The following is a 23,226-nucleotide window of genomic DNA, read 5'->3' as shown; positions in this document are numbered from 1 at the left end:
GGTGAAATGATGTTTCTTGGAGGCTATCCCTTGACTGACTAGAGGCAGAAGCTAAAGTTATTAGAACATGAGTTGGGATTGAGGTTAAGCAAACTCAAAAGACACAAGAAAATGTTAGGATATTTTTCTTAAAACTATAGATGCATTTTCTCCTTTGGGTTTCAGTATATTTCTATTGCACAATTCTTCTGCAAACCTCCAGTGAGAGACCCAGACATAAAAGGAGTCCAGCCTTCTTCTATCCCTCGTTCTATTTGTGTGCCCTCACTGCTAGCAGCTCCTATGTGTGTGTGTGTTCAGGGAAAAGGAGACCCAATAGAGTCTCAAACCAGCTCCAGCTCTTTATGTCTAACTAGACACAACAGCTTCCCAACCAGGCTTGCGCCCCAAATCCATCAGGCTAAGAAAAGCATTAAATCCCAGGACTGTCAGAACAGTTAGATGTCCACAGCTACACTTTAAAGGTGAAGCCAACAGTGCCAGAACAGCTTCCCTCCTCCTACCCCTTCTCAAGCAGCAGCTGAGCAGCTCCAAGTGTACACTCAGGCTCTATCAGCCTAACAGAGACCCTGAACTTTCACCAAGCGTGGCAGTGAAGCTTCGTGGGATGATAATTGAGTGCTAACTATGTTCACAAGCACATTCCAGTTTCCTCTTCACAGTGACCACTACAGAGAAGTCTTTGCTGATGGCAAAGACAAGAATCCCACTGAAGCACAGTGACTGCCACATATCTGCGGACAAAATCAGCACATCCAGCACCAGGAACACACATCACAAGCTGTCAGTTTTGGAACCTGACATTACTCCAGTGGAAGTGTTTATGGAATCCCAGGAAGGATGCTTGCATCCCAGGTACAACTGCATAGCATGCAGTTTCAGGAAATCATTTTTGTTTTTAATCTGGCCACATACTCAAAACACTCAAGCAAAGAACACATGAACTTTTATAATGTATCCATTTTTCTACATAGAGAAATTTCATTTCTTTATAACCTGCCTTTACCAGGTTACTATTTTCTTGTTTATTTCCATGCACACTGTCTCTCTAGTGTGTACAAGCATACAAGAGTTAAATGCAAGCAGACATCTCTATCCGTACTGTTCTTCAGTACCAATTCTAACCTTTTCACTGTGAGACCTAAGCTTGCCTTAAGTCAAGCTTTGATGAAATATATGAAAATACTGTTGAATATATGAAAATACTTATTTTACTTAACTCAAAGAAATTACCACTATATTCCTTGGAAAAGGGCTCCCAAAAGATTAATGAAAGTTTCAGAAGCCACGTTAAGTTCATACTTTTTACTACTCTTCTTTCTTTGTTCAAACAAAGTTCAATCATTTTAAGTAAGGTATCATGTACTTTGAGTAAGCTGTAGAAATCATTCTACTAAGGTGATAAATTTAAAATATTACAGAGTGTACACAAAGATGTTTCTGATGCATATTGACTTGCTTTCACTTTCAGCAATCCCTCCATAAAGCCCCTTTTCTGCACCACTTCCTTTAATGCTCTTTACATTTGATCATGTCACACTCAGAAATGAACAGGAAAAACTCACCCAGCTGTTACAAGCCTCCAGTGATTTAGGCTTACTGGGACAAGGTGGAAAGCAGAACTCAGGAGTTCTGAGCGATGCACCACTGTCAGGTTTGATATTTCTATGGATATTCACTGCAAAAAGCCCAAGCAATGCAGATGCACCTCACAGGTCTGAATTTGCCTGCTGCCTGAAAAGTGAGTCTGTGGCACCCTCTGGTGTCTGAGGACTGCACTTGTCTTCTGAATCCCCCTGATTTATTCAATTTTATCCAAGAGTTAAAGGGAAAACTAGAAAGACACACTGAACCCAAACCTCTGTGCACCATCCCTGACAACCACCCAGGCCAGAACAATTCCAGCCAAGCCAGAAAGTTGCATGTGCTTTGGAGAACTACTCTATTAAACAGAATAAATTCAAAACAAATATCTGAATATGAATATGCGATTTATTTTTTTCCAGAGTGCTCTAGAATTTACAGAAATGTGTAGGTCAGTTTACAAAAATCTTGATTTTTTAAAAACAGACTATTTCTTGACATGCCATGGTGCAATGTCCATGCTTAGCTGAAACAACACCTAGAAGGCTGGATTGCTTTGTGTTTTGTTGGGTTTTTTCCTGTTTGTTTGCTTGGGGGGCAGGAAATCACCACTCTTTCTACTGCTTATCTCAGGCAACCTAAAGCAGCATGTTAAAGAGCAGACAAGGTCAAACTGCAGATGATTAAGTACAGCTCAGTGAGCAGAATGTCTCAAATCCTAAACTAGCCGAGTCACAGAATGGCAGAGGGAGTCAAGCTCGATGACACACTGTAATGAGAGCGCACAGTAAGAGCACTCTTGTTAGAGCCACAGGTATAATCACATCAATTACAAGACGCGTTCTGTGCTTGTAACAAATTTCATCACAAAACCTGAAAACAGGCCATGGTGCCTCTCTCTGCCTCACACATTGATCATAGCTGAAAGTTTGATTATAGCAAACTTTTGAATAGAAGAAACACCAAGGGTGTGTCCAAAGATGAATTCTTCAGAGACAAGAGACTCTACAAAGAAAATTTAGGGTGATTTAGAGATTTCCTATCTAAATTCTCATGGACTTAGGCTACTTTGAAGATTACAATCCAAAAGCAAGAAGAGAAATCTCTATTGAATCACATTGTAAAAGTAGGTTTTTTTCCTACACTATGAATTTAACAATTCAGGGAATGACTTACAAGAATTCAAATTTCTCACATAAGACAGCTAATATATTCCATTTGGAACATCACAGAAAAATTTTTTCTTTTTTTTTTCTTTTTTGGGTATGAGTTTGTTCATTGTTGCTTTTTTAAATTACAATATTTATGAAAGGGTTTTTTTTTTAAACATCACTACCCAAAATTACATCCCACATTACATTCTAAAGTATATTTCACAAGACCCTGAGGCAGATAAACAGAGCTATTGCTTATATGAGTTTTCATTTCAGCTTCTGTTTTTAAGTGTTCACTGCATACTATATGTTACTGTAAACAGCAGCAGCTTTCTGTCTATACCAGTGCATTCAAAGCTGTGGCTTTCAACAGAGATAAGTCAACTGGTCAACAAGATAGGTGTCATCATCATGTCTGCTTTTTCCCCTTGGAAGAGCAGTGTCACGCCTGCCCTGAAGTGGTAAGACTAATAACGCTTATGGCAGTATGTACCCCTGTTCCAACATCAGCTGCAAAATTAATTTCTACTTTTGAAAAGTTAATCAGCTGCCAGAACGAAAAGCTTTAAGCACTCTTGCAATCTAAAGGCCTAGAGAATATGTTAGAAATCATGATTAGAGATGTAATTGAAGACTAGACAGATATGGTCAAAGACCCATAGACACAGGAACAAGCATGTAAGAGGAGCTAATAAAAGATTCTGAAATTCAGCACAGAGCTTTAGACAGGTTCCAAGCCAGTCCAAGTAACAGTTCAATGCTATCAGACTATATGCAGAAACCAGACATTCTATCTGCTTTAATCCTGTTGAGAGACTTTACTACAAGATAACTAGATTAGTAATTGTATTCATAGGATGGAAAACATGTTAGTCAAAAACTGACACAAAACCCAACCTCGCCAGAACAGTTTTGTTACACTAAGAATAATTAACATCTGTGTAGAAGTTTTAAGGTTACCCATTGCCCAAGAGTATTGTAATGTGAAAAACATGTATCAGAAAAAAAGCTTCTGAAGAAAGTTGCTATCATTTGGGCCCCATTCCCACCTCTATACTTGTTTCTTCCTTTTGTTCCTCTCTATACTTAACTTCTGATATTGTTCTTTTTTACCTGAAGGATGTTGCTCCATTCTCTTTCATTTTCACTTTTTGAACAGGAGATGCTTGAAGCGACAGAATTTTATTTCTTGGCAAGGTAATTTGCTTCAGAATGGAACCTAAAACAAAACAAAGAACATGCTGTGTTAGAAAGCAAAATGCTAAAACAACTGTTTAGTTAGTTCATTATTCCAGGCAAGGCTACTGCAGACTCAGTTAACAACTAACTGGGTCCATCTGAAAACCAGACACTCTAGAATCTTACACTCTACAAGTTCTGTATGGCCCAAAGCCTCAGCAAACACCCTCCCTTCTGTGCTGACCAGGGAAATGTTTCAGTGAAAACTCACTGGCTGAGACAAACTCTTATTGTGCATCAACCTGAACCTGTTGAAGGAAAAAGCAAGGCCTCATGAAACAGCTCTCAAAATCATCATCTTAGAGGAAATTCACTGCAAGGAGCTCAGTCACAGTATTTTAACAAGTACAAATATTTGATTGATGTGCTCCTCACAAGTGCCAGAAGTAGATGTGACATTGATTTTCTCATCAGAGCTCCAGACACTAAAGATGTTCACCTTAATGCACAGAGCTGGTTGCCCCTGACAGCCAGCCACCTTCTTGCATTCCTACAATCTACCAACAGCCTGCACTTATTCCTATACCTCAGGAGTCCTCCCCCTTCTCCACAAAAGAGGTTCCTGCACTTTACCTGCAGGAAACTGGTTGGTTTGAACAAGTGTATTCAGCGGCATCTTCTTCTCAGCAGATGTCTGTAGGGTGAGCACTGACGGCTGTGGGAGCGTGGATACTTGCTTAACAATGGCTCCTGATGGTTGCTGGACTACCTGGAAGAGGAACATCCAATATCAACAGTGAGAAGAGCTAAAAATACAGAGAAGTAAACAGTGTCAATGTCTCCATTTAGCCAGAAGTGCCACTGGGCAGGCATGCTTGTCTAGTTTTCAGTTTAAAGCAAACAGCATGCTCATAAAAGACCTTTTTTTTTTAAACTTCATGTCAAGAAATCTTAACAAGTGGTAGTGAGCTTTAAGCTCATTCAATGAGCTCTAACAGACACTTCACCCCTATTCTCTACTGATGACTCTATTGGACAAGTTCCACTAATTATCACACGAGCCATTACACTGAGGCTTTCCTCTACATAAGTCTCGCTCAGCAGGCCAGCTCTTAAAGAGTGAGTCTGCCAGTAACTTCAAAAGGGTAGGTATCACAAACACCTAGTCAAAAAGGAAGAACGCCAAGACAATTGAAGTCTTGCACGAAATACTGTACTTGCTAAGAATTAAAGAGTAAGTGCTATAAAATTACTGTTGTGTTTTTGGAATTGTAATATCAATTGTAAATTGAGATGCTGAGTTTCAAAGTGTTAAGCTAAAATACACTAAACAGCTGCCAGGAACAAAAAGTACTAAACAGCAACACCTATAGCAAGTAGAGCCTCTACATGAAGACATTAGTACACAGCTGAAGGGTAAAAAGGAAGGCAGTTCATAGTTTCGTTTAAAGTGACTCTTCAAAGAAACAAAACCAGACAGCAGGATGTCATCACAACACAGACCCACAGGCACAGCCCATAAATACTAATCCTTCCTCTTTAGGGGCAGCTATTAAAATGCAAGAAAGTAATAAAATTGCAGCATCCCTAAAAATCTCACTTCTAAGCCTCCTAGCTAGCAGAACGTGGGCTCCACTTTGATAAATCTTTTAAAAAGTTCTTGATTACAGGCTGTATAAAGATGCTACTTCACCAAATCATAAAATCAACATCTTCAGACTGAATCCTATTTTTTTAGCAGCAGAAAACTAACAAAAAATGTCAGGGTCAAGAAGACATTTTTCTCCTCTACATCTTTTATTCTTATTTCAAAAAGTTTAATGAGTGCTTGTACAGCAAGACTGCACAAGTGTAATTAAAGAATTGACATTTACAATACTTCAGAAATTAGGCTTTATCCTGTCACCTAACTTCTCCTCTATTAATAAATATCATCAACATAAGCATCACACATTCACAAGAAGAGGTACTTAGTGTATCAAAGAGTCAAGATAGCCTCTCAACCATCTCTGTACTGGTAGCATGAAAACTTGGTGTAGCAGCAGTAATAGAATAATTGATCTGAAAGTGGTATCTGAAAACCTGACAGACAGTTAACATTAAGGTCTAGAGGAGGAGAGAACTACAGGAATACAGGGACAGACTGTGGACAGAGATGAGGGTCACATATGCAGCACTTGCTTATGGAGCAGAACAGATGCTAACATTTGCTTCTATGTGTTTTTCCCAAACCTCAGTTTGATCTCTCAGAAAGATCCAGCTTCCAAAACTGCAAGTTGTGAATAATGTTAGCAGCGTCTTTTATGAATTCAGGTAGGTAATGAGGAGCCAACAAGCTTGGACACACTACTCACAGGCTCCACTAGCACTAACACCCACCTAGAGATCCTCCTTACCACCAGGAAGAACGATGCTTCATCTTCAGCATGCAAAACACTGGAACAGCACAGGAGGAAACATAAGCATTCCAGACCAAGGTACAGCAGACAAAAGAGCAGAGATAGCAATGCTACAGCAATGGTATAAGTGGAGACTGGGATGTAAGTCAAGTAACCAAGGAGGCTACATTGCCAAGACACAGAGAGGATGTGCTGGCAGTAGAGCTCATTTTCTGTTTGCCATTCTAGCTCTAGACTAACAAAAGCTGGAAGTCCTTGAGAGTTGCAGTGGGAGAGGACAACAATACTGTAAATTTCAACATGGATCCAATGCCAGAACAAAGCATTACCAATATCAGTAATATCTATGAGAACATCCTTTCATCAGGTTAGCAGCAAGAAATAATAAAGAAAATGGACTGTTCCTTTGTGTCCTGTTAAGCAGGCTGACACAGACATCAGAGTAAAATTATTGATGTTCTTAAGTTAAAAAAAATGCAACACAACATTCAGCTGACAATGAAGAGACAGCTGCCTGAAAAAGACTTTGATTAGCCTCACTGAACCTGTTTTACATTCATAAAACAAAGTTTGGAGATCAGCAGAGGGATGCTGAGGTATCATCACACACAAGCAGTATTGCTTCATGAAGGAAGCCTCACTAATTGAATGCAAGAGCAATAACCAGGACAAAAAAAAAAAAAATGGAGAAGATTATTCATGAAAGCTCAGCTCCGAGTGGACATACACTAACAATTGACTAAGAACAAGCAGTTGTAACAGGATAAACACTTCACTCCTTGGTTCAACCATTAATAATCTCCAGGCAGTGTGTCTCAGTGGTAACTGTGGGGACTACACCATAAACCCCTACTGGTTATGCCTGACATGAAGTCATCATCTCACAGCAGCTTCCTCACCAATGGATGCCAGCATCTGGTAATGTAAATTTTCATTTATTGTGCTTTAACAAGAGACAAAGCAATACTAGAGCAAGACAAACTTTATTTCCAAGATGGAATGTCTTCGTAAGCCAACATCCTTAAATGAGGTGGTGTTAAGAAAGTCACAGGAGAAAATCCTTGAAAATATGCAACTGCCACAGCACAGTAGTGCAATCAATCCCAACAGCACTCCTGAAGAACAGGCCCCTTAGTGTCCATACAGTGTTTTGATAATAATGCTACAGAAATTAAAAGTTTCATGTTGCATCACTCCAGTCACAAACTTGATACTAAAATACAGCAGTGCTGCATTCTTGAGCACCAGCAACATTATAACGGAGCTGGCACGTGAAAGTTCAAATTCTCTCAAGAACAAGAGGCCAAAATTAGGAAGGGGCATGCAGAGGGAGTGTATGGCATCGGACATCCCTGTGGGCTGAAAAGGGAAAAAATTGCTGGCAGCATTGTATGGACAGATTTGCACAGCTGGCAGTGTGTTTCCTTTTTCAGCTGGCAGTAGGACCCTTCTGTTTAGGGAGGGCAGGTCCAGATTTGTTTTCTTATGGGAGAAGATAGACTCTCTGCCCTTTCAAGAGAAGGCATCACGGTAGCCATAGGAGATACAACCACTTCTACTAACTTGCCCTTTGTGCTAGTAAGTTGTCTGAACAAACACCCTGATATGGTGTTAGCTCCTGATATGGCTAAGCTGTGAAGCAGTCAACTCAGTCCTTCAACTGTATCTGAGAAGAGCAAGTATTTTAATCACTGTGCCTACCCAAATGAAAATAAAAAGATATTTTTATGCCATTCAATATATAAGGCACAGCAAAGAAAAGCAATTGCAGCAGACCGCCACAGTGCAGCAGTGTAGAGGTAGAAGTCACTTCTTGAGTTCACCAATATGAAATTCAAGAAGTGTTTTGACTCCCCTGTGTGGAGCTAAGCTTCCTTGGCTGTTTGTACAGATGGTCAACCTTTCCCCTGGATTACAAGACTTGCTGTGTAGCCAACAAACTGCTCTCCTGCCCTTGTACTACCAAGAAATTCTCCTTTTCTTCTGGCTGGAATTTCAAACTTAGTCCTCGAAGACAATATGAGTACCAACTCCTTTTCCAATTTGACTTCAGCTACTACTAGCCAAGATTGTCAGATTGTCAGTGCATATGCTTAATAACTCTTTGGAATTTTGGGGTTGAAGGTATTTTGCCTCATTTTTTTTAATTTAACAAATCCACTCAGAAAAAGGACTCCCCATCCACCCCATACAGTTTTAACCAAATCTGGAAAAGTGAAAAGCTCATGCTTATGCTACCATAGCATGAACTCTTTATTTAGAATGCAGGATTCTTGTATTACATCTACCTTATGCCCTTTGAAAGGAAAGGAACTAAAAAAGCAAAATATTTTAGGGGTCTGAACACTGTTGAATCAAGTATACACAACATCCAAGCTAAAAAGAAAACTCACACAGCAGATGTCCTACCATACCTATGAAAAGTAAATCAAGTTTCACAGGAAGTCTAATGGTTTTTCCACTTTTTAAAGAAAAATAATCTTTACAAGGAATTCCTTTGCAAGAATTGAGTTCTTTATCTGCCAAAGGGAGACTAATTCTCTCAAAATACTGGAAAGCATTACTTACAGGTACACCAGCTGGACCCCATGCTACTTTCTATCTTAAACACCTATAAGCCACACCTAATTTATTTCACGAAGTTGCCCTTTCGGGTATACCTGTGATGCACAGTTTCTTGGTATTTAATATTAATATTAACAAGAAGTTACCCTGTGCCAAGAATAAAAAACGTTAACACATTGCTTTTGAGGGTATTGTGTTAATAAGACAGTTATTCCTCCTGGAATTTGTTAGCTAATGAGGCCTGATAGAAAAAACTCACTTTTGGACGACTTCATAATTAACATGTCTCAGTAAATGTGGAGGTCAGAACTCAGCTCAGAAAAGCTCCTAGAGGTAGCTCACGCATTTCAGATAACATATCACTGAACAGTATCAAGCCACCTGTGCCTGCCAAGTACCCAGGGCAGGAACTACCAGGGGAGAGAGACTGGCATCCCTGGTGGCTAGCTGAGGCACAGCCCTAACAGGGCATCCAAGAGCAATTAATGTAAGTATCCCACCAGCAGTTTCTGCTTCTGACACTTGCATTCCCTAGCCTTTCTTCCAGGTGCCAGCCTAGCCTGGCTGTGGGCCTAGTGGGGGCTAGACCTCATATCCCCCTGTGTCTCAGGTATGGATTGATATTCAGTCTGCTGAAATTATGGTCAACACATCTTACAAGAGACCAAGCTGACAGCTTGGTTTTAGATTCACCTTTCCGGCATGGGCTCAGCATTTCTAAACTATCACAAACATAACTGATGGACTCAAGACAGACTAGCTTCATGTATTAAAACAAAAAACAAAAGAACCACCAGAGGTCCAAATTGGTATCCTCTATTAAACGGCAAGAATCAAAGCAAAGGTGCAGGGTTATTACAGAGAGGCAGAGAATCCATCTCACCAGCTGCTTCACTTTAACCACCTGCTGAGCACCCGCCGACCGCGCCACGATGGGGCTGGGCTGCGAGATTTTAATCCCAATTGGCGTCCCAATGACTGGTTTCAGAGGCTGGAGAGGGGTTGCTGCTGAAGACGCCGCTGCAGAGACCAGCACTGGCTTGGCAGACTGTGGAGAGGCTGCGGGCACCGCGGAGGTGAAGACTGGCTTGCCAGCTTGGACAGCGGCCAGCCCGGACGACGCCACGGCTGTGGCAAGGACAGAAGCTGCGGGCCCCAGCGCCGCCGTCCCCGTGGCACAGGAAGGAATGGCCCTCACAGCCTGCAGAGGAGCTGCTGCCGAAGTGCTGGCAAGGACTGGTGTGATAACCACGGGGGCTGTGACTGCTGCAGAGGCAGGCGCGGGTTTTAGAGCTGGAGGAGCAGTTGTTGCTGCAGCCGAGGTCGCCACTCCTGTCGAAGGAGCTGGTACTGCAGAGGGACAAGCAGAAACCTCTTCTTGGGTTGGAGCTGGCTGCTCCATGCACTGCTGGATAAAGCTCTGAGGATTAGGCATTAGTTGCCGTAAGGCAAGCATGCTTTTCTAAAAGAAAAATGAAAAAGCACAGGATGTAGTAACAGCAGAGTTTTCCACAATAATAATACATTAGTAATTGAATCCTCTTCCTCATTTTCCAATTGAATTTTTCATAAGGCAGTAAAAGGCAAACAAATTTTGCTAAATTTCAGGCATGCTTAAATTGATGACAATCTTGTTCAGTGAAGATGACAAGAAACACCAACACCAGCTGAGCAAAGGTCAACCATCACCACAGCTATGCTACACATAGTAATCCCATCTATGGGGAAACTCACACATAACTTTGTTCTTCTGTTTAGATTTTTCAATTTGGAATTTATGTTTCAGAGTAAGATGATTTTAACTGCTTTATTACCTCAAAGAATTATGTTTTGCCAAAAACTCCTGCTATATTGGAACAGCTGCGTTTATTTCATGGAGCCTGACAGGAAGCTACGAATTATCCAATGAAGTCAGGAACAAGCTCTGAAGACAAGAACACTTCTATACCAATACAGCTGTATCTACACTAGGGGGGGATACCACTTTAACAATGTCTGTAGAGCTGCAGCAACACAACTTCAGCCAGCTACTTCTCTGCAACAGGAGAACAAAAGTAAAGGAAGCTGGCAACATCTCATTTTCACTACAGCTGTGTTTGAGAAGGTTAATGGACAGAATAATCTTCAAACTCTCTATAGATTTTTCTCCTTTACTGTTTATAATCTGCTATGGCTCTGAACCAGGGGAAATCAGTTCTGCAGCTACCTGTATATTCTTGAAAATCCTTGTATTTTTTTCCTCCTCTCTGAACAGTTGCTAAAGTTTCTAAGAGCTCCTAATAGAGGGCTGCCACATTGGACTTCATGCAAAAGGTGCATTCTCACATGCTATATTGTTTCCACAACTGGACCTTTTGCAGCCCATCTGTTTTTTAACATTCACTTCTTTTTCTTTTAAAAAGCTGCTTAGCTCCTGATGCAATTTATGTACCAAAAGCATCCAGCAGACTTGAAAATCAAGCAGGCTTCACAGCCAAAGCCACTGTACTTTTTCCACCTCTTGGAACAGACAAAACGAAACACATGGACAACTTCATCAAAACCTGCAGCTCAAAGATAAGAGCTGACTCCAGAGAGACCTCCCTAAAATTCCACTTCACTAGCTAAAAGTGGATTGGCAAAAAGCCGTATCACATTTCTTTCCAGACTCAAGCTGGAAACATTTCCCCCACAAACAAGGCCAGCACTGATCCTCTTAGCACCTTCAAGAAGTGCTCCTGACGTCATTCTCCATTTGGCACTCAGTCCTGTCACAGCTGCTCAGAGTTACAGACCAACCTAATTGTGTGTATCAGCCACACATCCTTACAGTGTTTCAGGAAAAGGCAATCTGGGTGCAAGACGTTTTAAAGGACTGGCAACACTGCGAAGTCAGCTAACTCTGACCGTGTCTGAACAACACTTCTGAAGTCACAGTATATCTTTGTTAATGTAGCATGCAACAGGGAGAGATCAGCATGCCAAGGATTAGGTGGTATGGACAATGCCCAAACCAGAGAAACCTAGATGATGCCAGTACCTGGCAGTGCACTGCAGAAGAAACACACAAGGACTCTGCTGTGACAGGTAAGGGACTGACCCACACTGATGAACCCAACTTAACCCCTGCAGAATTGTCTTGAGTTCTCTGCATAAAGTGTACAGCTCTTCACATCGTTGGATGGCTTCTTGTAACAGCTGAGCACTTCTGAGAGTGCCAGTCAGAAGTGACCCTGTACTCACAGCCTGGTCCTTCTGCAGCCAGAGCCACACTGGATGCAGAAAACCCATTCTCAGAGCTGTTTATTTTTCTGGCTTTTGCATGGGCATTTAAGAAGCCTCCAGGAAATTAAACAGGCAATAAATGACCAATCATACAATTTTATGTATCATAGAATCATCAAGGTTGGAGGAAACCTTATACCCTTAAGATCATCAAGTCCAACCATCAGTCCAGCACTACCACTGTATCCCCTAAACCATTAAATCTCATCACCCAGCAGCAGATCCAGATCCTACTGAATACCTCCAGGGATGTTGACTGCACCACCCCCCATGGCAACTGATTCCAATGCCTGACCATTTTAACAGTGAATTTTTTTTTTCTAATATCAAATCTGAACCTCCCATCTCAGCTTAAGGTCCAAACTTGCTAGCAAGGCATTTAAAAGTTGTCACTGTAAGGAAAACTGTTATCCCAGATTTGAGCAGATTAACACCAGCCATCTAGAGCAACATTATCACATGCATTGTTATACGGCCTGTCAAATATCAAGGAAAAGGGCAAATTCCAGATAAACTCTGTCCCAGCTTTACTACTTAACTATTCTTTCTTTATTCACCATCATGCCTATAATGAGCACAAAGGTCTAACAAACCTAAGAGTATGGTGTACATTGGAATTTAGTAGATTTAACATAGTTTTCCATGTTTTCACTGAGATTTAATGTTTGCTGTATAATTAATTTTTATTTTGTTAATATCATTCTATAATATGATTAAAAGTCTCAAGGAAGCATTTTTTCCTTTATATGATTATTTGCTTGAATGGAAGTAGAGTCCCTGGGATTCTTTTCCTAAGCTACAGTAGTCTTTTTCTGGAGCAGGGGTAGAGATTTTTTCTGCCTCCAGCTAAACATAACCCAGCAGAAGATGAATAGCTTTATGCAGATTCTTTGATCTTTAACATGGCATAAGCTTGTGCATCACCACTGCTGTCAGCCCCTGAGTTAGAATTGCCACAATTTTGATGAGAAAGTAGGAGGTCATCTTAACACAGCTGCTCTACTCTAGATCAGATGCACAGCTTCCAACACACTATTCTCCACTAACACCTAAGGGGCAATTACTCTACAATATTAGGAACACAGCATAAATTACTCCTCAAAAACTCCTCTTTCCCTTAAGAAATGCCTTTCCAAGAACAGCAGTCACAGAGGTATCCTAAGCACCATTCTTCAACTGACCTGAACAAATCTGAACGCCCCAACTCTTTTCTCTTCTGGTCCTCTTCTCTTCCCTCTCTAAATACTACAAATCCATAATCAGACACTTACCTTGAGAAAAGGAACTAAGTATGGTTGTGGAGATGACTTGAGCTCTGTGTACAACTTTTTTGTAAATTCTTCTGGTTCAATTTTTGCTTCCTAAGAGGAAAATATAATTACAATAGTAAGTTATAGCTGAATCCAACCCACTTTTTTCTCCCAAGATGTATCAAAAGGTCATGGCAACTTTTATTATAAGGGCATTGTTCCATTTCAGTACTCAAATGTTTTTTTTCCTGCTTTATTTAAAAAAGAGAAAAAAGGGGAGTTAGGATAGAATAATGTTGTAATGTTCATATGTTAGTCCAGTTGTTTACGCTTTCCTCAGCTACAGGCAGTTAACACACTTAGGGATAGGTGTTCACACCCAGTCACTGAAGTGAAGGGATAGAAAAAAGTTTAAGCAACACAGATCCTTTTGAGTATCTCATTGTTATGTAGATGTATTTTAATCTACTACTAGTACTTCTTTCAATAGTTTATCTGAATAAAAATAAACTTAGAGGCACTGAAGACTAATGACAACTTAGCAGTTTTTGTAAGACAATTCTGCACACACAGCATAATAGAACATTTAACACAGTCTTTCAAAAGCAATCAAAACATTTCTGCATACCCCCATGGTAACAGTCCTTTGAATTGCAGGGTACCGTTTCCTTTCTTAATGCTTTCCAGCCTGTCCCAACACAAACACCTGACCCAAGGGCTTGGGAAGCTGAAGCAAACTTCTGAGACCCCTCACCTGTACACAGGGCTAAGCCCCAGACTCTGCTGCCCCCTCACCCTCCCAGAGTCATCATTACCTCCTCCAAGAAGGTAGAGACATACAAAGAGCAGCACCAATCTCCATTTCTGCTGAGAAATTACTCCTCTCACCCATGTTAATCTCTGGAGAAACTGTTCCAAGTTGCTACATAACCAGAACAGGGATTTTAAAGACGGTGTTTTTGCAGACAAACAGAGCTTCCAGCAGCTCTCCCATTCAGCCACTCGATCTGCTGCCTGCTAGACCTCACTGAGATGCAGACATGGGTCACTGAGGTCTCACTGATACAGATGCAAGTGGTTTGGCACACTAAGGCTCAGTGCATACAGGGTGCTTGACATGCACTTCATGAAACACTGCCTTAAGGATCATTTTGCTGCCCAGCTGCAATTTACTCATTTCTCTCATACACAAAAAGTCACTTTATTTTGCATTTAAATCATACACATACCGAGTAGCAGATTTTTAAATTACTACAAAAAGCAAACACGTGTGCAGTTAATGTATTCACATCTCTTAATAACTGCTCTTAAAAGAAAGAAAAACAAAAAACAACACGTACTGTAAGCACAAGAAAGAACAACTCCATTTCTCCCACAGAAGGAAGGCGTATAGTCCAGCAGGGACAGAGGCTAAGGAATCAAAGTTTTGCAAGGCTGCATTCTTCGAACAATCTGCTCTCTGAAATTACACCTGTCTACATCACACCTTCCCAGACTGAAAAGCCCTTTGGTACCACCAGCAAAGCCACCCCCCTCCACCAGCACACAGCCTTCTGCTACGGCGGAACAACAACACAGCAGCAGCGGTCAAATGCCATGACAAGAAGTGGCAGGAGAAATCGTTACCAGGAAAACCCAGCTGTGCTGGGATACAGCACGAAGCACCATACGGAAGCCACCTGCAAAGAGAGAGAGCTTGGCAGCCACCACATTGTTTGCTCCATCCTACTGTTTTAAGCTATTGATAATGTGATTCCTGTTCCACTGCTCAGTTCTGTCTTGGAGTAAAGCAGTAGTATGGACTTAGTGCTGCACTGTGACCTCCACATCAGATTCTTGCTACTGAGGACTCAAAACTACACTAACATGAAAAAAAAGACCCAGAAGCTGTGTTAACACTACCAGCTCCTCCTGCTATCAGTTACCTGTGTGCATAAAGTGAAACAGAAATGTGAGGGGGGGAAGTAACACAGCATGGGATTCAGTTAAAATAAGATTTATAATGTAAGATTTAACAAGGGTCAGATGCACCCAGCCACAAATCCAACTCTTGAGCTGTTAAAAAAAAAAGCTACAAAATAACAGGAACAAAACAATGATAAAGTAAATGTCAAAAATCTATACACAAATGATGCAGAATTTGTTTTGGAAAAGAAGTCTCACCAGTAGGTTTTGCACCAGATTCTTCACATTCTGCCCCATCTCAGGGGCTTGAGGTCCGCTAGACGCCAATTTCACTAGCGTAGCAAGAAAATTCTTGCATTTCTTCACATTCTCTAGCATCTCCTAGTGTGGAAATAAAGAGAAGACTGTTAGATGTTGCACTGACTCTTCAACCTCTGATGAACATACAGAATGTTAATTTTTAATTAAAAACTTTTTTTCCTTACTGTAGAAGCGCTGGTCTGTGCTACTGTTGTGCCCTCTGCTTTCACAGAGACTGCCTTTTGGGAGATAGCTTGTGCAGGTGGTCCTGTAACTGGAAGTTTTACAGGTGTTCCAGTACTCAAAGGCTTTACAGCAGTAACTGTAGTAACACTAGCTGTTGCAGCTGCTGGCTGAAGAGAAAAATTAACACTTTTTAACCAAGGAACAACGTGACAAACATACTCGATTCTGCTAGCATATAAGGCAGCAACCTCCCTGGATTCTGCTAGCATATAAGGTAGCAGCTTCCCTCCACACTGCCATCTGAAACATAAACAATTTGTCTCCTTGTTTTTAGAGTTTAGATTAATTTGCTTTGGGAGGCTCTAATTAATATGCTAAGTGACAGCCACGCCATAATTCTATTTAAAAATGAAGGGTGGGGGGAAGAAATTACAGAGGCATATCCAGACCAAAGCACTGCCTGCAACTTTGAAGGAAGAGAGGAAGGTAAAATTGTCTTGAAGAAACCAATATATTAACTTTGCCAGGCTCCTACAGTCTAAGACTAATGGATTTTGAGACAATGCTAAGCCAGGTGATACCATTCTGAAGACAAGCAGAACCCTAAGTCATTATTTATGTTCCAGTCTTGCCCTGAAGCTCCTCTCCCAATTGCAACACCCCTTGCTTTTCCTATCACACACAGAGTAGGCAAAAGACATCATGTCGACTTTGGAAGGATGCAAGTGCCAGCAGAAGCAGCCAGCTCAGCAAATGGATCTAACAAGTTCTTCCTGCTTTTTCCTCGTGGGCAGCAATTTGGATCTCCTTCTCCTCTGCCCTGACAGAAATTCTCACAAAATCCAGTTATTTTGAAACCTCTTTTTAAAAGCTCATTATAATTTACCAACAGATTCAGAAGCTCCAGCAACAGGAGAGTAATTAAGGTTTAGGAAAAAATACCTCACTTCTTTGCAAACTAGGCTAAATCTAAAACCCACTAAACTGAAGTATTTCTACTTCAGATTTTAAAGAGAACAAACAAACAAACCATACCCAAAACACCAACACAGTTCATTTGATACAACAGAATACAACATGAATAAAAGAATCTGCCCATGCAAAACCCCACTACTTTTGATTCCTCAAATTAAAAACTGAAAAGCCAGAGGGAACCCACAGGTAGAGTTCCAGGCTAACACCTGAAACCTAAAGTTGGGTGTCATCTTTCTTCCAAGCCTGTGAAGAGGAAGGGAAAGTCTGATTTTGTAGTCCAAATTTTAGGTTCAGATCTGCACAATATAATGGCTTTCACTGACTCTTAACACGTTTAAGCACCCCAGCTTAGTGAAAGAGGCACAACTAACACTGGCTAATTGCATCAATCATAAGAGAATTAGACAGGAGTCTAATTACCCTACCATGTATAAAACAAAAACTAAAAAAAAAACTTGGACAGACATCACGTAAAATAGTATTTCAGGATAGGGAAAATTAATGAACAAACTTTTAAAGTTAAAGCAAAACCATAACGCTTTTGTCATATATTTACAACTTTTCTTTTCTGGGTGGGTGTCCTCCCCTCTCCAAGCTGCTGCCAGCTTGACATGAAAGCAGCAGGCAGGTACCAGAAAGCTTTCTAGCTTGGGCTCCCACTGTCGGTAACACTTTAATAGCTCTCTGCAGGATCTTTGCCACCACCGCTGCCTCTTCCAAGGATGAGGCTCAACAGCTCTGAGACCACAGGGAGGCAAACTGGGCACAAGAATCCCACAAACAGATGGGCAGGAGGAAGACGGAAGGGGACACAGTGCAGATCTGCCAAGCTGCAATGCCCTGGGCTTTTAAAAGTCGAAAACAGGAGCTGATCTCTTGCAAATTCCAGCATGCTTACACATCAAAACTAGAACAGCATTTTATCAGCTGAGAGAGGAAACAACAGGAAGTCTGCTGGACCCTTTTCCCAGGAAAATGAATATCTGGGAATTAATTTCTGCCATGTGCCATCAACCTTTTTCGCTACTGACAATTCTCATTCTCACTTTGAGCAACAGAGAAACGGTCACCACAAAAAAATGGCATTAATCCTGCATATTTTGAAGTCATTTCAACAGAAGTGCTCTGCATCTAAATGAAAGTGCCCCAGCATGATGCTAATTAGACACTTTGCAGCTTTGTTACCCCATCTGGGAAACAGGTGAAAAATAAGAATGTGCAGGTAATTTTGTCTAACCTCAGAGCTTAAACATTCAGGAATGTTAGAAAAGGGAAATATTTTCGTTGATGAGGAGAAAAATCCTGCAGTCAGTACCTACAGAGTTTTGCAGAGAGTGTTCCAACTTGTATTTCACAAAAGATTGGAGATGCAAAACCAAGCCAAATATTATTTCTTCTCCACTCTCCACCACTTTCTGTGGTGACATCATACTTCCACACCACACTCCTCTCCTGTGACCTCAAAAATTATTGAGACTAAGACCAGGAAGTTATTTTAAGACTGTAGAATGAATTGCTGCCAAGGAAATCAGACTCAAGGGCTCTGCCATCCTCTCTCCAGATGGTTCCATCAACTTTTTGCAATGACTCCCTTTTCAGCACTCTTCTCTTGTCCACCCCAGGGTGAGGAGCAACGTGACCACATGATGGCAAGATGTATCCATATTGCATCGGTTTACTCTTCATTGTACAAGGAGCTTGTAGAGAGGGCTTTGAAATCTTCTGCAAAACAGAGGGGCTTCAAGGAAGCCACTCCAAACAAAACAGCTCTATTATGTTTTCTTAGAGTCATCATCCCTGCTGTTTAAATCCAGCCCTACAGCTCATTACAAGTGTTCCAGTTTCTACAGTGGGGGGAAAAAACCCTCAGCTTACAAAAAATACTCCAATTCTATGTCTTTATATATCTCAGAAGAGCACAAGTTCAATAGACTACATCAAAACTGAATTAAAGTACAGAAAAACCAAGCCAAAGGCAGATAAAAGTTTTAAAAACAGAAGTTAATAGCATGATGAATCTCAGTGTCTACCCACATGAGAGTGTGAGGATGCATGCGACTTCATCCATCAGATGATGGATGACCTTCATCTCTTTTCCCCAGTGCAAGGGCAGTATAGTAGATAACTATTGTTTTTATATCCTAAAGACCTCTATGCAGAGATCACAAACACAGGGTTTGCAAGGTAGTATTCCAAAACAAAAATGAGGAATATCCATTACTGTATTTAGACACAAAGCATACACTGTTTCCATTCTGAGCAAAACAGAAAATGTATTAAGAGAGACCTCTGGGTTTTCCACTTTAGCCCCAACATTATCCATCTGTAGTGAGAGGGAAGTAAAAAAAGAGCACAGAGTGTGAGTAGTGTTCAGCTGCTGATACAGAAGAACAGCAGCAGGATGAACTTGTTAGTCAGACTGTTACCACTGTCAGCACACACATCCCCCAACCCTGCAAACACCCTCAGGGTCAAGAACATACATCCAGCATGTTTTTTTGAATGACTGATCTTGCTCATTTACTGAGTGTTTTGTCAACTGATACAGTTCAGTCTCCTTTGAAGTCCTGTCACAAAATACAAGTACAAGCCAGACTTCTTCATGATTTCTCCTCTAGATTACAAACAGAACATACTATCTGCAGAAAAATGTAGATTTCTTTTAATTCCACATGCATATCCAGAAGTCTGGTCCCCAAGAACAGAGGATGAACCATATGTAGGAAAACCCTCATACTCTGCAGGTGGTAAAAAACCCTCTTCAGAAGACAGCTACAACATTTTTCTCTAGAAAAAAAGCAAAGGAAGACCTAGGAAATAAGACAAAAATGCTACTTGAAAATAATGAGGCATTTTCAACCACTGCCTATTTACAGTTGTACCTGTGGAACCCATCTGCCACACTCAATTAGAGAACAGGTCTTAGCTGTGACCTTCCTTCAGTTTATAATGAGGGGGAAAAACATCATACACATGAAAAACAGCCTGATTGGTGCAGACAGCTCATTTTCTCCTCAACATCTCCTCAGGTATACCTTTTTCCCCACTAAGGAATCAGGGACCCCAACAGGAGCACATCTCCCAGAGAAGATTTAGCAAGAGACTGAAGGAGCTCTGTCACAGCGTACAAAAGCACTGAAAATGGCTCTCTGAACTATTTATTTTATTCATTGTTCATGTGCTTTCTACTGTAGTGGGCTAAGATTATCTGACACATGCTGACAGAAGCCTAATTAAATTATGCATTTAAAAAAACAGATTTGGGAAAGAATTTGTTACGAGGACAAAGGTTACTAAGCTTACTGAAAACCAGGTTACAGTTAGAAATAACAAGAATGCATCCATATTTTCTCTAGTTCTTTCTGTCACTTATTCCACCATACTATAAAGCTTGCAAAGTACCTGTATTACAGCAGGTGTCTGAACAGTAGAAACCACAGCATTTGTTGCTTGAGATAACGTTTTCACAGGAGCAGCTGCTATTTTCTTTACTAACTGTGTGCCAGAATTCTTGGAAAAAATAAAAATAAAAAATAATTACACATGGGCAAAGAACAGTTGTCGGACAAGTCAATGACAAAACAGACATTGAAGTTGGGGTCAGATACAAACTGAGACACATCCTCTTACAGTAACAATACAGGCATCATTCACAAAGTCCATATAATTTAAACACTGCTCAACAAAGCTCTTTGTCTACTACTTTAATATTCAATAACAGATGCAGAGACATTTAGAGATAATGCATAATCAGAATAAAATTGTTAAAGAACTAGGTAAATTGTTACTTTTATGCAGCTCCTCACTCTTGCATGCTGACCACACTACAAGAGATGGAAGCAAAAAGCCAGCAGAGTTCAGGGAAAGAGAAACACCCTAGGGACATGGGAAAGGTCCTCAGCTTTATTCAGCTTTGGAGAAATATCCCAACAGAGGATCACAAGGTTTTAGATACTTGCAGTAACCACTGAGACAATTTTGGCTGGCATTTTCTTCTTAAAATAGTTTACATCATCATTACCATCAGAGAGGAGTTGACAAATTTGGCCTTTACCTTACCATATGTAACAGCTCACAAGTTTTTCCCCAAGCAAGAAAGCAAAACACATAGTGATGTTTATTGGTGCAAAACCAAACACCATCATCCCTCTCAGAAAGGGTTAAAATGCTTATTTAACCCTCCACAACTTATTTGCAAACCCTGCTATAACTACATAGCATATAGCTATGCCAAACTAAAGTTATGAGAGAAGTTACCTGCACAGCACATATTCTGATTGCAGGTGTGCTGGTTGGCACAGATGGTCTCACACTTGTGTTATTTTGTATCTGGTTCTGTGCTATTGACTGTTGAGATACCAGCATCAGGTGGCCATTACTACTTCTGATAAGAACAGTTCCTGTTGAAAAAAACACAGACAGACTGTGAAATTAAGTTATATTATGGCTTTCCTGTATTTCTGTGGAAGAAATAGCTAGACTGCACTGATAATGTAATATTTACTTTATTACTCCAAGGAACAGCTGCCAAGAAATATAAGAATAAAGTGCACATCAGCTTTACTATGCGTCTTATGACAGAAAATAATTCCTAAATTCAAGAGAAAAACTTAACCACTGGCCACACTGAAACACGGTGTCCATACAAGATGCAAATTGCAAAGCAGTTCACCATTTGAGTCAAAAAGATATTCTGAACATTAAAAAGACAGACACACAAAACACACACACACTCTGGGATTACTTTAGCACTAATTTTAAGCAATTCTTCAACTGCAAAATTCATCACCACTATCACACTTGGTTGCCTGTTCAGTTTCTGAACACTTAGGCACATACTTAGAGGTGATAACACAGCTTAGAGAAAACTGTAGTGAGAACTGTTTAGTATCAGCTCACCTACCTGTATCAAGACCATCCTCCCCAATCAAGAGGGCAGTGGTCTCCCCTGAAAATCAAGGTCACTGAGGTATTTGAAGCCGTCCCTCTGTCAAGGGTGTGTCCAAAAGCATTAATACCCAGGGTTTTATTGAAGCAGTTTGAAGCCAAATAGGGAAATTCCAGTGGGAAAAAATTAAAAAAGAAAGGGAGAAAAAAAAAAAAGCTACTAAACTCAGAAAAAAAAAAGTCAGCTACTAAAGCCTCCTCCCTCCTCCCCTAAGGGCTCACCTCTGAAAAATTGAGAGGATTCAAAACAATCAAAAATACAAAATGCCAGCTGGATACTTAGTCTGTATCATGTCAGGTCCTTCAAGGGAGCTACAGAGGACCCTACCTTTGTGGTGCCTCACCTCCTTTGCTTCCAGCACCAGCGGCTGCAAAGTCCCGCACTGAAAGCACCATCCTCAAACACCCCCACTTAACATCGACCTTTCAAATAAAAGGAAGGAGGAGGTACAGGAGAATCCAGATATGTAAATAAGACACCTCAATGTTTCTGGAGGACTGCATTAAACTTTCTTACAAGATATCCAACATCTGAAACCAGATCAGAATTCTATGCACACTTACAATCTTTCCTAGTGTAAAACAAGACAGTAATGAAAGTCTTTTTACTACTTGGTTAGTCTGAAAGCTGACAAAATATGACCACACAATACAACCCAAAACACTGCTTCTGTCTGAGTTTAAATGCATACAACAGAAAAAGCCACAAGCTCCATGAGTTGGGTTTTGTTGAGTATGTTTTGGGTTTGGGTTTTTTTAAATAATCAAGCTATAACCACATGCTTAGAAACAGCTTTTCACCCTCCACATCTAAAAGCATAAGAGGATATTGCAAGACGACACAAAATCTGGTATAAAAGTCTGTAACATCAACATATTGCCATTTACATAGCAGACACAAGCTGAGAACTGCAAGAGCAGCATCTACATGATCCCTTCCTTTCTCAAGCAGCTTTTACTACATGGGGCAGATGCACAAGGCAGTTGCACATTCAGAAAAACACTGTTAACTCCATCTGACAACTCAGCTTTCTCCTCCTCCACTGATGACTTGACTATAATTATATTTAGGTACAGATGGATCATTTAATTTAATCAATGAATAACCGGAATTCTAGAAAACATATTAGATTTCTCATTTTCTTTTCACGCCATCTCATTTAGACAGTGATTCATGGCAAACAATTTATCATCAGCCAGGAAAAGGGCATTGTTTCCCTTGTTCAGACCACATGCTTATGCAGATTTCACTGAAAGAGAGAAAGCTGACCATGTTTTGCTAGCAATAGCATTTCTCTCTGCTCTAAGTCTACATTCAGAATGGCAGAAGTGTTGCTCCTGGAGATTTTAATATTTTCTTTCATAAGCCTGGTTTAAAATATCACTGACAGCTCTACTACTTTGAGCAGGCAAATATAAACTTATAATTTCACTCCTTCAGAGGTTTGGAATTCATTAAGAGTTAGTTTTCATGTACTTGGATATGTTGTCACTACTCATTACATTTGTCTGTTAAGT

At 40.6% G+C, this 23,226-nt stretch overlaps 1 protein-coding gene across 8 annotated transcripts in view; it reads right to left on the bottom strand.

Moving 5' to 3' along the window:
* The window catches only part of TAF4B (TATA-box binding protein associated factor 4b), a 71,359-nt gene that overhangs the window by 34,848 nt on the left and 13,285 nt on the right, over window positions 1–23,226 (bottom strand). For 7 of the 8 annotated variants that reach the window (XM_064435576.1, XM_064435631.1, XM_064435583.1 and 4 more), the window contains 8 exons: window positions 21,019–21,161; window positions 20,164–20,271; window positions 15,786–15,953; window positions 15,559–15,681; window positions 13,417–13,506; window positions 9,765–10,343; window positions 4,551–4,686; window positions 3,852–3,957 (listed from right to left, as the gene is read on the bottom strand). In XM_064435576.1, the coding sequence (XP_064291646.1) occupies window positions 3,852–3,957; window positions 4,551–4,686; window positions 9,765–10,343; window positions 13,417–13,506; window positions 15,559–15,681; window positions 15,786–15,953; window positions 20,164–20,271; window positions 21,019–21,161 (1,453 nt within the window). Of the gene's footprint in view, window positions 1–3,851; window positions 3,958–4,550; window positions 4,687–9,764; window positions 10,344–13,416; window positions 13,507–15,558; window positions 15,682–15,785; window positions 15,954–20,163; window positions 20,272–21,018; window positions 21,162–21,664; window positions 21,749–23,226 lie in introns of those variants that run through there. The other variant, XM_064435628.1, reaches the window with a different exon arrangement.

Source organism: Passer domesticus, chromosome 1 (assembly GCF_036417665.1).
Source record: "Passer domesticus isolate bPasDom1 chromosome 1, bPasDom1.hap1, whole genome shotgun sequence".
Classification (NCBI taxonomy): Eukaryota; Metazoa; Chordata; class Aves; order Passeriformes; family Passeridae; genus Passer; species Passer domesticus.
This window is presented reverse-complemented; position numbering and strand designations above follow the sequence as displayed.